This window comes from Crocodylus siamensis, chromosome 3, assembly GCF_052110815.1.
Source record: "Crocodylus siamensis isolate JL-2025a chromosome 3, ASM5211081v1, whole genome shotgun sequence".
Lineage (NCBI taxonomy): Eukaryota > Metazoa > Chordata > Crocodylia > Crocodylidae > Crocodylus > Crocodylus siamensis.
In genome coordinates this window covers 133963717-133980464 of record NC_143397.1, presented here as the reverse complement: position 1 = coordinate 133980464, position 16748 = coordinate 133963717, and the positions used below count along the sequence as shown (strand labels likewise).

The window sequence follows — 16748 nt, the reverse complement described above, 5'->3', positions numbered from 1 at the left end:
GACCAGGAGCACATTTGCTCCCAGGCAGCTGGAGACAGGAGATTACTCCCTGCCTTCTTCATCCCGCATTATTTGCATGTGTAGATGCACCCAGGGAAGTGGTTGCACCATGTGGGTTCATGTCTTATTGGGCTGTGTAGACTTGGGGATTATGCTTTGGAAAAGGTGGTGGCAATATGGGGGGCAGTGCTGGTGTGGAATCAGAAGGAATGGAATGCACTGTATGCATCAAAACTTCGGAATGTCATGCCCTTTGATTTATTCATTAAGTGAATATTAGTCTTTATGATAAATATACATGTTGTTCCATATTCACCATTCAACACTCCAAAAAAATGAGCATGTTGGGTTTAAATGCTGCAAATAATGTGGTTAATGCTTTTTCCAAAGGGTAGTATTAAACCTTATGACAGGTGTGAAATATTCAACTCTTAAGTTTTTGTATTGTCATCCACTTAATATTACAATTTAGCTGTCTTGCTTGTAGTGGTTATGAACAGGTACCTGTAAGAAGCACTTGCTTAAATTACATTTTTATAGCATCCTTGGAAGAGAGTATCAAGCATATCAGCTGGGGGCAGTAAGAATGTTTTGCGTATTACACCAGCAAGCAAAGATCTTAACCCCTAACCTTTCTGGTCTGCTTTTTGGCTAGAAAGTACATATTTGGGGTAGAATAGAATTCAACACACAGCATTTTTCTGTGGCCACATGCATGGTTTTGGTGATAGAAATGAGATGGCTGAAATTAAAATCCCATTCATCCTCTGTAAGAGCTCTTCAGCCCGCATAAATTTGTAGAAGCACTCCGGTTTACCAACTGAATACTTCTGGGGAGGCATAGATTGATACGTAGAAAGAAGTTCTTCCTGAAAGATCATTGTTCCTAAATAAAAGGAATGCATATGTTAAACTAATGTCTTCCAGATAGAATATAAGTGCCTTTGGATAATAAGCAATATATGAGCTCTTGAGGAGGTGGAAATAAGCAAGAAATATGAATATCTGTTTAGTGGATGTGTTTTGGTCATGAAGGAGTATAATTCACTACAAGGACAATTAGTGTGGGATTATAGGGGCAACAAAGTAAATGCTGCTTTTGTTTTCTGCTTTTATTAAAGAGTATGTAAAAAGTACTGCTATTCCTTTCCTTCTCCACAAGCATTTAGACCCCCTTGTCTTTAGCAAGATCTTTTATTAGACCAGCTGAGTAGTTGGAAAAAAGTTCTTTGAAAGCATTTGGGCACAAGCACCCTTCTTCAGGCATAGGGTGTCTCTGCTGTTCTGAGATCTCCAAGGAATAAAAAAAGCTAAAAGTGACAGGATGTCAGTGAGAATGTAAATAGGTGGAAGTTTGCACCTATGTCCTTAGACCAACACAAGTACAACAAAAAACCTGTCTTGAGCAAGTGCATTTTATATATAATATCCATCACAAAGCTTCCAAAGATTTTAGGAAGTATTTGGCAAGCACATGAATTGTTATCTTGCTCTTGATACCCATTAGGGCTGTGCGAAATGGCACCATGCCATTTTGCCTTGAGTTTCAACGGTTCGACAGAACAGCATTCCATTACTAATTTAATTTCAATTTGAAACAGCTGTTCTGTTCCGTTCCATTGAAACGGCGTCGAAACAGCCTTTCTGTTTCGATGTTTCACTGGGGATGGGGATTGTGCCAGGAGCGGGAGGCAGCCCAGCTGGGTTGCTTCTCCATCCCCAGTGCTAGGCCGCTGCCTCCCACCCCTGACATGATCTAGAAACAGGGATTGGGAAGCAGCCCAGCTGGGCTGCCTCCTACCCCCAGCACGATCTAGCCCCCACACCCAGCACTGCCATCCTGCATCAGCACTGGGAGAGGGGTCTCTACCCTGCCACTGCTTGCCCTGCTGGCATGGGTGAGGGGGGGCAGGTGCTGCCGCTTCTTGCCCTGCTGGCATGGGGGAGCATTGGGGGGGGGGGTGCTGCCACCACTTGCCAGCCAGGGCGGGAGGGGGCTGGCGCTACTGCTGCTTGCCAGCTGGGGTGAGGGGCTGGGCAGTGTTGCCATTTGCCCAGCCAGTGTAAAGGGGGGCGAGTGCTGCTGACAGTTGTCCAGCTGGCACAGGGTGGGAGCTCAGGGTGCAGATGCAGCACTGCTGGGCGTGGAGGATATGCCGTGCTGCCGCTTGTCCCCTTCCACCTGGAGCAAGCTGCTTTCGCATCCTGCCCCCACCCCGCCCCCAGCTGGGCAAGCGACAGCAGGGCATAGTCCCTGCTCTAAGTGCTAGCATGCCCCCCCGCCCCTCCCCCCTGTCAAAGTCCCATGCCTCCTGCCCTGGCTGGGCAGCTTGTCCCAGCCCTAATCCCTCCCTCATTGTGGGGGCATCAATCTGCCCCCTCCCATGCCCCTTCCCTCCCTGCTCTGCCTACCATAACATACTTAGCAGCTGGAGGCAGCTGTGTCCAGTGTGCTGAGGACTGCTGTCTGTTTAGTCTATGGCCAAATCTCAAATCGACCGAATCTTTTGAATCTATTCAGAGGCTTCCAATTCAATTCAGAGCTTTAAATTGGTCTCCCTTTTTTATTTGGATTTGGAGATTCGGTTACCAAATCGGGCTGAATCTCCTCCAAATCTAATCTGCTACTGAAGCTTCACACAGCTGAGTTTCACAATGGATTAATATTTTGTTGATAGAAGAAATCATCAATTGAAATTCATCTCCTTTCCCCTCTAAAAATAGATGTTTTGGGTTCCAAGTATATTTTTCTCTGTCCTGCTGTTAATCACCTTTGGGCTGACTCTTTTTCTTTCCTTGTTTATTTATTTATTATTTTGTGTTGGATACAAAACCACAATTTTTAAACCAGCATTTATAAAATTATTAGATCGTGAATTAACTTCTGGCATTCTGAATAACATTTGCATTTCTGAGTGCTATGAAACACTTATTTTCTAATGCGTTAGGTTAGTCAGACTTCTCAAAGTGTCAGTTGACTATACCTCAGTCCAGAAAAGAAGTTAAAATGTCATTGGCCATGATTAGGCTTAAGTGTGTATTTATGTTTTTTGCAGAATTAGGTTCCTGGAGAGGCGCTAAGCTTTTTCCTCTTCAATTAACCTCCTTCCCACCCATAGTCTTTCTCCCTTAAACATATTTCTTCTCTAGTTTGTTTTTTTTTTTTAAAAGAAAAATCTATTTATTGCTACCTGCTACCTTCAGAGCCTTCAAATAGGTGAGTTTTTTAGTTTCTGCCATAAATACTTGAAACCCCGTTGATTCTCTGAACCATACATGATGGTGCATAACATACAGTTTACGCTGGAGATCCAGCTTGTTGCAGTGTCAGGAATGAGAGGCCTTCATGCTGCCTTTCTGCATTCTTTGTTCTTTTTAATGTAGGCTTGCAAGATTGTCCTGAATATTTTACTAGCCTAAGTGCAAATCTCTGTCAAGCTGCTGATGGTGAGAAGGAAAGCCCTGGTGTTTTCTTTGCCTATCAATAATACTTTCCTTGAAGCTGTTACAAAATTGCATACTAATAGATGCATAACAGTACAACTGAAGAATGTACTACCATTCCAGGGTTCAGTTTCAGGATATCTGGGCATTTGGACTGAAGAGCTAGCAAATTTAGAAATTTGTAATGGACCTAAGATATCCAGGATATAAAATGGTTCTACTGTAGGTAGAAGCAAAACACCTTCTAAAAAAAAGGGGGTGAGGGGAGAGAAGAGGGTATCATGAAGGAAAGAAATAGAGATTTGTCCATTAGCGTGTTAAAATGTTTGAAGCTTATGCTACAGTAGCCAGCTGACAAGACATTCTCTTTGTGTGTTGCTTGGTGCCAGCTGGATAAACAACACACAGAAGAGCTAAAAATTAGCCAATACTTTAAGATAAGCACCTTTACAACCATTTAAAAAATGATTAAGTTCTATTAACTTGAAAAATTCATTGCCAACTTGATATGATTATGGAGGATGCAACTGACAACCCTCTGGTTTTATCCCTCTTTTTTCACATTGAGCTGTTTACGTTGAAAGTCTATATTTTCAGTTCTGCCTAACATGATACTCTCTCTTGTTTTCACAGGCCGAGGCTGCAAGCACAAAGGAAGTTTGCTCAGTCCCAGCCAAACAGTCCCAGCACAACTCCAATAAAGATAGTGGAACCATTGTTACCCCCTCCCGCTACTCAAATATCTGACCTCTCGAAAAGGAAGCCCAAGACAGAAGATTTCCTTACATTTCTCTGCCTTCGAGGTAGGAATCTTGCAGCAACCTAGGGAAATAATCAGTAATCCAGCGAACAGGATGCAGTGCCCCATGCTGAGAGTACTGCCTGGTGCAGCACTTGAGCGTGCTGCACACATTATTGCACTCATTTCCAATCAGTAATGTGACTGAGCAGAAGGAGTAGGTGTCCAGCACTCCTGTGTGTGTATATAGGAGTGTTAGACTCCATCGTTATCAGACTATAACATGAGGCCAATAATTTTGCAAAGAGAAATTTCTTTTCATGCTTAGTACCCTGTCACCCTGACTAGGTTTTTGTCTCCCTCCCTGTCCTTTATTCCCTCACTTTGTCTGCTTGAATAAGTCGAAGCTCTGTTTAACCCTCTGTATGTCATTTCCGCAAAGAGAGGAATTCTAGTTAGCTCTTCCCTTTCTCCACTTACAGATGCCCTTTAGTCTGTCCTCACCGTACCTGCTTTGTCTGATTAGAACAAAAGCTTGACTTTGTCTTGCTCATTGCTCTCCAAAATATTGTTTACTACATGATAACTAATGCATATTATCTGTTTCATTGTCAAATCCTATTAGAGAGAAGGCAGCTGTAGGCTTATGGTGGGGTAGGTGGATGAGGTCAGTAGCATAATGAGTGATGCATCAGCCCTAGTGGCCACTTAGGGCCCATGAACAGCAGTTGCCGTCACTGCTGGCCAAGTTTCCACTGGTGCAGCTGGCACAGCTTCAGCCCAGAGCCCAGACCCTCTCTGTCGCTCACCTGGATAAGGTGAACACTCTACCCTTCACCGGGGGTTGAGGTCACCTACTTTCCTTACAGAAAAATTCCTGGTGTCTGATCTTTAATGTGGTTTTACAGTAGGGTGGCTAATGTGTGATAGCGACCTTGTAGTAAGAATGTGCCTTTTTGAGCAATGAAGAAAAAACCTTTGAGTGATGTTAAGGTACTTTTTGTCTTGTGAAATCAAAGGAAGAGATCCTGTTTGTGTGTTGTGCTATTCAGCCAAGTTGCATGCTATTTTTCCCAGGATAGGATTTGTCCTGCCTCTACATAGGGTCCTGAGGGCATTTTTTTTCATGTTCTATCTCCTAGTAGTGGCACTAGACCCAAGTTATAGCCATGTTTCTTTCAATGTCAAGCTTGCCAGTTCCTGCATAGCTATTCAGTGCTTTATGCTTTATGTGCTGGAGTGGATGATTGCTGTTTCCTTTGCCCTTTCCTTCCCGTTCCTTGATGTAAAGAAATGCCTTTGTTCCTGCCCTGGCTACCCCATCCTAATCTAGTGACACCACTGAAGTTTGCCACTGTCATCTATTATATCAGTTTACTACTCTTACATCACAGATTTCTATTGCTGCTGTTACAGCAGGGGCAGATTAATGCATGGGCACAGGGGCCTCTGCCAGTCAGGGGCCCCCTGGGGGCAGGAGCCCGCTGCACTCCCCAGCCTGCAGGCAGAAGTCCTGTGAAGCACTGAAACTCCTCCATGTGTTAAATGCGTGAGAGGCAGTGGGAGGTGGTGGCTGACTGCTAACTTGTCTGACTGCTCTATAGGGACAACTGGGCTGAGGCAGCACTGAGAATCCCCACTGTCCCTGCCACTCGCTACCCAGCTGGGCTCTCTCTCTGTCTCCCGTTCCTGTGCCTGAAAGGAGTCTGATCCTGCCCACCCTCCCTCCCTTCCAGGGGTCAGGTCTCAGGGCAGTCAGCTCAGGACAGGGTGCTGTGTCGCTCACAGCAGATGCAGTATGTACATCTGTGTGTGTTGTGGGGCTACGACCCCAAACTGCTTCAGATCTCTCTGTGGGGCAGCATGCAGTGCTTTAGTCCTGCTGTCAAGGGCTGCTTTGGGGCGCAAAGAAGGGGAATCCCACTGCCCCCAGTAGGCGTGCAGCAGCTCTCGACCCCAAATAAGGCTGCCGATACAGAGGGGTCTGCAGCTCTCCCAAGTGATAGCACCTCATGTGGAGAAGTATGAGCTCTTCCAAGGAGTCATTAGATACAGGTCTGTCTGTCTAGAGAGGTATGTTATATATAGAGAGAAAGAGTGTGCATGTGTGTATGTATACGTCTGTATAGCTAGCTATATAGAGAGGGATACATGTATAGAGAGAGATTATGCATGTGTGCATATTATTGTATATATCAACATAAAGTTTAGCACATGTTTAAAGTGTCAGTAAAGATATTGAGATGTATTATGTAGGCCTACTGCTTTATTGTAATTGCAAGAATCACTAATTTAATGGTATTCTTAGACTCTTACTTGAGGCTATAGGTCTGGCATGTATTTTTCTTGTAGTAGTTTACTGTAGTGTAGGTACAATGTAAAATGTGTATTTAAAAAAAATAGTCAAACAAGAGCCTACATGACCACTGAACTAAAACATCTTTCCTTTCATGCTATTATTCATTTATCCCATGCATCTGAGTCATTTTCCTAAGGCAAGTTGTTTTATTCAGTTTTGTATGGCAAAATTGAGTAGTTAATTTTGATATTACGTGTTGTGCTTTATTTATTAATGGACCATGTAAACATTTAAAGGGCCTATTTATCAATGCTTTTTGATACATTCATGTTTATAATGAGGTGTGAGGGGGCCTCTAATTTTCTTTTCGCCCAGGGCCCCGGGAAATCTTAATCCACACCTGTGGTACAACACTGTGCTCCCAACTCGAAGGTGACTGATCAGTACCACCCAGAGCTGTCTCTCTTGATTTTTCTCCTCCTAGTGAAGCATGGTTGAATATCCGCCTTTAAATGCATTCAGCTGCTCATAAACTTGAACCAAGGATGCTAAATTATCTATCTTGATGCTCTCATTCAGTCTGCAAAGTTCTCCTCCCAAGAGGGTTGAGGATGGTCAGGGTTTTTTAATAGATGGATTGTGAGAAGTTGAATCCAGTGGAGTCTAAAATCACAAGCTAGTCTCTTGAAAGCTAATCCATGGAAATGTATTTCTAATTTACTTTGCTCTGAGGTTGTTCAGTCTGTTGGCAGCCTGCAACTACTGTGCTCTGGGCCAATTGACACAGTTTGTTTGTGGGAAAATTCAGCTGGCGTGTGTGCGCACATGGGCACATTCACACAGATTTTTTTTTCTGCTGCTTACTTATTAAACATATATTGTTATAGCTTTCCTCAGATGTGGGAGCTTTGAAAAATCACTTGAATGGGAAAGAGAGACACTCTTTTTTTCCCCCCTTAGTATTCTGATTTTAATAATGCAATAATAAGACATGGATATCTTGTCCTAATCCACTACTATAGTCTGAAATACTTTCTCTCAGTAATGAACATTTGGATCTCATACCTGTAATTTCTTCTAGCAGATGTTCAGCTGTAAAGAAATACATGTTTTATAGTGTGGTTGAAGATTTGCAATCCGTTCTTAACTTCTTCAAAATGCAAAAGTGTTGGTTTCTTTCACACAGTGCTTGCACATTAAAAAAAAAAGATTGATTTTTCTCTCCCCCCACCACCTAAATGCTAGAGGGGAAATGCAGTGGGAGAGCTGAACTTTGGTGTTTTAATCAAGCCCCTTTAAAAGACTGATAGTAGAATCAGAGAGGCTTTCTGCCCCCTGATCCATCCCCTGTGCATGCTTCTGTTATTACCTTATCGGTTAAGTACACACGGTCAAAAAGCCCAAGGCTGAATTGATTCAGTCTTTGCAGGTTAGTCTAAGCTGCAAAGTTTGAACCAATAAGCAGATGAACAGATATTCACTTCTGATTCAGGAAATGCAGCCACATGCCTGGAGTGGTTCAAGCTGGAAGTCAGGGGGTGCTACAGCATGGGTTACTGGCATGTAGCCAGCATGGGTTGTGCATTCATTTCTTCTTCCTGCTGCCTGTGAGGTCTCTGGGATTTTCAGTCCACAATCACAGCAGCAGGACTGCGTGGGGTTGCTCATCACTTCTTCCTGCTTCCAGATGCCTCTAAGATTTGTAGTCTACAGTTGCAGTCAGTACTAAGTAAGCAGGTCAGGGCAGCTCTGCACTCCGGCAGAAGGGATATTTAACTCTCCTCCCTGGCCTCAAACTTCAGCAGGGTTTTGCCCGGGGGGGGGTGGGGAAGCAGGGTAGTGAGCCAGCCCTCTGCTCTGAATAGGGAGCAGAGGGGTGGGGCCAGCCCTGTTCTCTGGAGCAGACAGCCCAGCCCAGGGCTGCAAAATAGTGGGATGCTGGGGGACTCTGATTTAACCTGAACCAGGAAGGGGTCTGGGACAGAAGTTTCATAAACCAAGTTAATTCTGATGCTATATTCAACCAGGTTTATCTTAAACCAGTTTCAGCCATTTTGAAACTGGTTTATATGCCCTAAACTTCTGTTCTGTTACAGGTTTAAACCAGTTTCTGACCTCTTAAACCAATTGATGTGCTCTGTCCTTAGCCATTGAGTCTGGGGCTATGGATGGGGCTTCCGCCACCCCAAAATTCTCCATACCACCCCCTCCCAGTGCCACCCTGGCCCAGCCTGCAGCAGTAACCCGCCCTCACCCCATGCGCAGATCCGGGAGCACATGCCCCCCATACGCCCTTCTAGGGGTGTACATAGTGGTGGGAGCTGCCTCCCCTTCTTCCAGTGAGCCATTTGCAGCTCCATCCCCCATGCCCTTGTGCACTGCAGAGGCCTCAATATGCCCTCCTCTTCCTCCCCTCCTCCCCCCAACACACTTACCAGCTGGACCCAGCTGCTCTTGGTGCTGCTGGGCTACGCATATGTATGGGCATTTATCTGTGGCATTGTTGGCCACATCAGCCAAAAAAGGCTGATTGCCAATTCAGTCAATTTTTCTTGTATCGATGCTGATCCAATATGGGACTGGGGTGTGTGTGTGTGTGTGTTAGTCTCATCTCCCTAAAAGGTCAGAGTCACCCATGTAAGAAAAAAATTTTATTATGTTGGTGATACTGAGCTTTTCAAGAGATGAGACTGAGATTGAGAGAGAATGTGGGAAGTGACCCCCGTCCGTCCATCCTGACGCACGCAATCAGTGCTGGGTGGAAAACTCCAAAGGTTCTCCTCAGATACCATGTTCCTCCCCCAAAAGAATACTTAGCTGACTTCCAGTGAGAAGTTGGGAGATTTAGGCTGGATCTGCACTGCAGATTTCTGTCAGCCCCGCTCTGAAGTGGTGCGACCATTAGCCAGAGTCACTGTTTCAGCAGAAGCCCAAAGTTTATGTACACTTATACAGACAGTACTGTGTTTATACTGATAAAGCTTGTTATTGCTTGGCGGAGGTGGTTACACTGTGCTGGTGCAGTACACAGCCGTGTCCCTGTAGCATGTCCACAATAGCAGCATTTTGCTGATATAATATGCAGGCATTCTTATTCTTAGTGTAGGCGTAGCCAGACTGTACTCCTTGGTAGAATGGTTGTACTGGTATACAGCATCCCTAGTATGGATGCAGCTTATACCTGCTAGACCAGGAACAGCACATTTTTGCAGGATAAGCTTGTGTCTGTGTTGAGGGGCTTTCTCTGGCACAGCCATGTCCTTCAGGAATTGCACCTCTGATGGATAAGCTGACAGGAGAACTTTAGAGGCTTAGACCGGGTGCTATACCAATGGTTCTCAGCTGGGTGCTATGTAGCTGTTATGTATGCAAACACCTACATGTGACTCACAAGATTAAACCCAGAGATTTCAAATAATAAAACATTTTGACCTGTTGTGATTTTTCTGAGCTCTTTGCAACAGAAGAATTACTGTTTTTTTTCCCCCCGTCATTAAGAAAAATGAGTAGAAGCTAGGAGCTGGCATTTTTCTGAGTAGTGCCCTGAGTAAAAAGGTTGAGAACCACTACCCTACTCTAGCAAGTGATTAAAAGTGCACACTTTGTGCCTACAAGAAAAGTTTATTTTTATAAAATTTAATTAAATGTAGCACTGATGGTTTGAAATTACTTTCTTTAAAGAAATTGTTTGTGTTAGTGGGCTTAGATGGTTGTTGTAGCTGTGACAGTCCAGGAAATGTATGAGTTTTGGGTTTTTTGTTTGTGTTTATTTGTTTTATGATGTGATGTTTTTTATTGGACAGATGGTATTATTAAATAATGTAGTTATACAGTTGGTCCAATAAAAGACATCACAAAAAACTCTTAGCTTATTTGTGTTGAGGAAGAGAGGCTTATTGAAACTAACTGTCCATTCCTGAACTCTCTCAAAATCAACACTATGATTATGTATTCCAGTTTGCTCTACTTGGGCAGACTTGCTGTAAGAGAATATTGGTTCTGTAAAAGAATCATGGAAAAAAATTCAGTTTTTAATCTTTTTAAGAAGCAAGCTGTAGAATCTCATAGTTAATGCTAAGTATACCTGCTATATAGTCCCTTTAAATCACAGTTCTATTGTGGTTTTTTTCCCCCCTTTTTAAAAACATGTCACTTAAGAATATGACCTTTTTCCCCCAACTTCCACAGTTCTGCCTGAGGCTGTGGCAAATGTGTGTTACATTGTTTCCCTTCAAAGCTTTTATTTTAAATAAAATAATGAATATATCCTTTTGAAATACAGATTCAGGAATGTTCAGTTTGTGTATTTTTGTTGTATCCTAGAACTGATAAATATCTTTGTGGAGGAAGAAATCAACATTGCTGTTTGGGGGAGCAAGAGTGAACAAAGTAATTTGGAAAGTGGGATGGGAATGTAGATCTGATGCAGGATGGGAATGTAGATGCATCTAGCTTAGCGCATGCGTCCCTTACATCTCCTTCACCCAAATATCCTTCAACACACCTCCATCCCTGCTTCTCATTCCATAAAATATTTAATGTCAGATTATCTGGTGATTGCTAAGCAGAAAGACAGTACTGATTTTTTTTTTTTCAACTGTTGGCTAGAACACTGGGGCATAAGTGAATAAAAACCTTATCCTTCGATAATTTGTGACCTTCATTCTTCAGATATTGCCCTTGTTTTTCTACTGTCCTTAACTCCTCCCCACTCATGAAAGTGTAGCGAAAGGAAAAATCTGTAATAGAAAACTTGTTGTTTCCTTGCAAGTGGTACACAGACATGGAGAGAGATAAGTTTTCAAAAATGTTAGTGGCTTGAGCTGTGCAACTTCCTGCTGAATTGTACAGGTAAATCCTTATACAGTGTTTTACCCTTTCTCCCTCACAAAATACTAAAACTCCTGGCAGGCTTTAATCTTTGTGGCTAGGGATAGAAATTATACATAAACCAGTATAAGTGATCGGAAATCAGTTCAAATCTGTAACAAAACAGAAGTTCAGTGCACATAAAACACTTTCAAAATGATCAAAACCAGTTCTAAGATAAACGTAGATGGATGTAGTATCAGACTTAACTGAATTAAGTTAAATTAGTTTATTGAATTTCTGTCCCAGATCCCCTTGATTTGAGCTGTGTGCTCTAGTGCAGCAGGGAGGCAACTTCTGGCCTGGGCCACTGCAGGCATCTGGCTGCATTTCCAGCATCAAAAGTGAATGTCTGTTCATTTTCTTATCGGTTCAGTCTATGCAGCTTAAACTAACCTGTAAAGGTTGAATCAATTCAGCCTCTGGCTTTTTGACTGTCTGTACTTAGCCTGTAGCAATTATGTGATCAATGGTAACCTAGTATCATGATGCAATTGAATAGCATTTTTTCTTTAAAAGGTGTTCAGCATAGGTCTCAGTTTTGCAGTGTGACCCATTAGCATGGATCCTTTGCTCACATGCATTGATTTCAGCATGGTCTCTCAGCAGAATACTATGCTAGGTTGGGGCCTAATTGATTGCTAAGTCCAGAGTATGAGTTGTGATGCTTGAGTGTGAGCATCCCCTGAGGGAAAACTAGCATGTAATACTTTACTCAATAATATTTTTTCCCTGAAGTAGCTTTGTCAAATGCACAGTATAAACTTACAGCAAAGTACGAATGTTTGTGATGCATGTTCTGACACTCTCTAGCTCCCAGAATGGGGTGCTCCTCCTCTGATTATGCCAGTCTTTGGCCTGTGGACTTTTGTGAGCTGCTTGTGGGCCTCAGTGCTTTGGAGTTCGGTTGGTGGGGGAGCATATTTGAAATGAAGTGTACAGTCACATCTTGTAAAACATACCAGAACAGTGGAGAATTTATAAGGCGCAGTTGGGTTTACTGCCAAAATTCCCTTTCCAGATAGTATTGCAAAATATCAAACCTGGATATTGCAGCCCACAAGGTCTTATTGCTTTGTGTCCCTTCATAAAAGCATTAAACCTCTTTCAAGTGTTGAACAAACAATGCTTATAGGAAGTAAATCTTCCCTGCCGATACAAGCCAGTGAACTAGCTCAGTTCCTCTGTGAGGCTATTCTTCCTCTCTCTCAATCTCAACCCAAAAAATGCATAAAGCTTTGCAAACTTAGAGCTCCCATCAGTACTTTGTAAATGGACCTTGATGGGTTTTTTCCCCTTTTTAAGTAGTTTAAAAATTCCAGTTAGAAGAAACACACACTGCTCCTGGGGTTGGGTTTTTTTCTTTATATCTTTTAGCAGATAAATCCTAATTTAATTCTATAGAACCTCAGTCTAATACCATTACATGAAAAACACTCTGGTTCCAAAAAAAGGAACAGATATTCATCTATAGGGGTCTGTATCACTTTGGGTTATAGATCACATTGCCTCTGAAAGCTTGATCCTAATTACTTTTTAAGCAAACTGTAATTTAGGAAAGAGTGAGTTTACCTGCAGGTTTGCATTAGCACAGGGCAAACCTATTTAGCACAAGCTAAATCTATTCCAACACGGAGGAAAGGCAGCAAGAGGGCACAGCAGCCCCCTGGCTCTCAAGAGACCTAGCGGACCTACTGTGGTTAAAAAGGAAAGCCTACAAAGGATGGAGGACGGGATTCACCTCCAAGGAGGATTACTCCGCGCTGGTCCGGTCCTGCAGGGAGCAAACCAGGAAAGCCAAGGCTGCAACTGAACTCCAATTAGCTTCAGGCATCAAGGACAACAAAAAGTCCTTTTTCAGATATGTGGGGAGCCGGAGGAAAAGCAAGGGCAACGTTGGACCCCTGCTAAACCAGATGGGGCAACTGACAACTGACGCCCAGGAAAAAGCCAACCTATTAAATAGGTACTTTGCGTCAGTCTTTCATCAGTCACATGGGATGCCCATGCCTGCTATGGGACAGGGAAATCTGGGTGAGGGGGATCCCCTACCCTCCATCAATGCTGACCTCGTGAAGGAACACCTTGAGAAGCTGGATACCTTCAAGTCAGCCGGCCCTGATAATCTGCACCCCAGGGTACTCAAGGAGCTGGCGAGTGTCATAGCCCAGCCCCTGGCACGGATCTTTGAAAACTCCTGGCGCTCTGGTGTAGTGCCCGAAGACTGGAAGAAGGCCAATGTGGTGCCGATCTTCAAGAAAGGGAGGAGAGTGGATCCGGCTAACTACAGGCCCATTAGCCTGACTTCTATCCTGGGGAAGATCTTAGAAAAGTTTATTAAGGAGGCCATCCTTGATGGACTGGCCCAGGCTAACATTCTAAGGGATATCCAGCATGGGTTTGTTGCGGGTAGGTCTTGTTTGACCAATCTCATTTCCTTCTATGACCAGGTGACCTATCACCTGGACAAGGGAGAAGAGATTGATGTCATATATCTTGACTTCAGAAAAGCTTTTGATCTGGTATCCCATGATCACCTCTTGGCCAAACTGGCCAGTTGTGGCCTTGGCTCCACCACGATCCGCTGGCTGGGAAATTGGCTCCGTGGTCGGACCCAGAGGGTTGTGATTGATGGCAGTCACTCATCATGGTGCCCTGTGACCAGTGGGGTCCCTCAAGGCTCTGTCCTGGGACCCATACTGTTCAACATCTTCATTAACGATGTGGACATTGGAGTCAGGAGCGGACTGGCCAAGTTCGCCGATGACACCAAACTTTGGGGCAAAGCATCCACGCCAGAAGATAGGCAGGTGATCCAAGCTGAGCTGGACAAGCTCAGCAAATGGGCAGACGAGAACCTCATGGTGTTTAACACCGAAAAATGCAAGGTTCTCCACCTTGGGAGGAAAAACCTGCAGCATCCTTATAGGCTCGGCAGTGCTACGTTGGATAGCACTACAGAAGAAAGAGACTTGGGGGTCGTCGTTGACCACAAGATGAACATGAGCCTGCAATGCGATGCTGCGGCTAATAAAGCAACCAAAATGCTGGCGTGCATCCATAGATGCTTCTCGAGCAAATCCCGGGACGTCATTCTCCCCTTGTACTCGGCCTTGGTGAGGCCGCAGCTGGAGTACTGCATCCAGTTTTGGGTTCCACAATTCAAAAAGGATGTGGAGAAGCTTGAGAGAGTCCAGAGGAGAGCCACGCGCATGATCAGAGGTCAGGAAAACGGATCTTACGATGACAGGCTAAGAGCCATGGGACTCTTTAGCCTGGAAAAGCGCAGGCTCAGGGGTGATCTGATGGCCACCTATAAGTTTATCAGGGGTGACCACCAGGATCTGGGGGAACGTCTGTTCACCAGAGCGCCCCAAGGGATGACAAGGTCGAACGGTCACAAACTCCTGCAAGACCATTTCAGGCTGGACATAAGGAAGAATTTCTTTACTGTCTGAGCCCCCAAGGTCTGGAACAGTCTGCCAGCGGAGGTGGTTCAAGCACCTACATTGAATACCTTCAAGAGCAAATTGGATGCTTATCTTGCTGGGATCCTATGACCCCAGCTGACTTCCTGCCCTTTGGGCAGGGGGCTGGACTCGATGATCTCCCGAGGTCCCTTCCAGCCCTAATGTCTATGAAGTCTATGAAACCAGGATAGTTCCGGCTTCCATAGTCCAGTCCTGGCCTGTAGGTCAAAAGTCCCAGAGCAGAGTCCAGCGGGGGCGCGGAGCAGCATGGTACGCCAGCTAAGTCGCTGGGCAGGCACGTTTGCTCTTATGTGGGAGCAAGGACATGCCACGTGTGAGCAGGGTGGCATCTGCTCCAGCCCACCTTGCTCCTGCACAGCAGCAGCAGTACCTGCCCACAAGCCTGTTTGGTGCCCCACTGGACTCAGCACCGGGACTTTTGACCAATCGGCCAGGGCCAGGCTATGGAAGCTGGGATTGTCTTGGTTTGCCTGGGACGTATGGTCACCCTCTATTACCAGAAATATTAATGGCTGTGGACATTCTGGAAATCAGTATTTATTTTTTCAACATTTCAGTTGAGGATGTAAAGTAGCATTTACCTTTTTTAAAGCCAGTTGGTCAAGATGAAAAGGCTTTAAAAACTGATCGATGTTCTGAGATATTTGGAAATATAGTATTGAACAGATTTGGCAGCATTATTCTTCCTTTATTTTTAGTTGTAAATCCTGACCTAGAATTTCCAACACAAGAAGGGGCAGAATAGTGCAGATATGTCTGAAGTGTTTGCCTGCAGTGTTCTTATCTTTAAATAGCTTCTTTGAAGGAGCCCATATGCCCTTTTCCAAAGGCATAATTAGTATCTTTCAGTAACGCATGTAGAGAGAAACACGTACAATGCTCTCTGCTTTTACGATATTGTCTTTGACTGAGATAAAATTATGCCTAATAGCTTCTGTTTTAGTGTACTTAAGTTGCCTTTACTCTTCACAATTATTTATGGTTGAAAATGTTACAGTGGAGCAATAAAAGTTAGAGAATTGGTTCTCTTCCCATCCTCCTCCCTTCAGGGGAGATGGTTCTTACAGGGAAGGTTATAGCAGAAAAGCTATGATTAGTAGCCAACTTCAGGAAATTTTCCCAGGACAAGTTTTCTAATTAAGCTGGAGGCCTGGGAATTATGTTCTAGTAAATTTTAGTGGTGCCTAAATTAAAATATCTTAATTATTAAGGTCTCAAAAATATAGTTTCCAGACTGTTCTAACAGATCTTCTACAAAGTGCAGAATCTCTGTCTCTCTCACACACACACAGGCACGTACATTGTGCTATTTAACAATGTGTCGGCCTGTTTCCTGTTTGTTTATGGTTTTGCAGCAGCGTGACTTCACTGTCACTATCATAAAAATGCGTATGCATCGTAACTTCGGCAGATTTCAGTGACCTTGTTTTCCAGTGACACTCAACTTTCTTGAATGTGGCTCCCACTTAGCTGTTATCTTTTTTGGGAGTCAAAACTTAGTGGCCTGGTTATTTCTATCGCTGGTATTTAATAGGGCATATCTCCTGTGTTTCTCATGTATCATTTTAAACTGTGGTTTCTGGAATGCAAGGGCATAAGGAAATGTCAAACCTGAATAAGAAAGAAAGTACTTTTAGATTCTGTTAGAAGATTACCTTTCATCTGTAAAGCTGTTAGCTGTACCAAAGTGACACCAGCCTGGATAATTTGGTAATTAGAGCAGTTGTAAGGGCTTTGAATATGAGAGAGAGAGAGAAATGGGACGTTAGATCTATGGGAAGGCAAGGGATATAGGGATGAGAATGTAGGAAGTGAAAGAGTTGGAGCAAAAAAGTGGAGCACAAAGGGAAGAGACAACAGAGCTAGTGGGGTTTGGAGAACCCACAGAGGGACTCTGAGAGACAAT

General features: G+C 43.9%; 1 protein-coding gene across 2 annotated transcripts in view; it reads left to right on the top strand.

The window, feature by feature from the left end:
- The window catches only part of JARID2 (jumonji and AT-rich interaction domain containing 2), a 311197-nt gene that overhangs the window by 213319 nt on the left and 81130 nt on the right, over positions 1-16748 (top strand). For both annotated transcript variants that reach the window (XM_090039250.1, XM_090039249.1), the window contains exon 4: positions 4078-4247. In XM_090039250.1, the coding sequence (XP_089895376.1) occupies positions 4078-4247 (170 nt within the window). The remainder of the gene's footprint in view (positions 1-4077; positions 4248-16748) is intronic.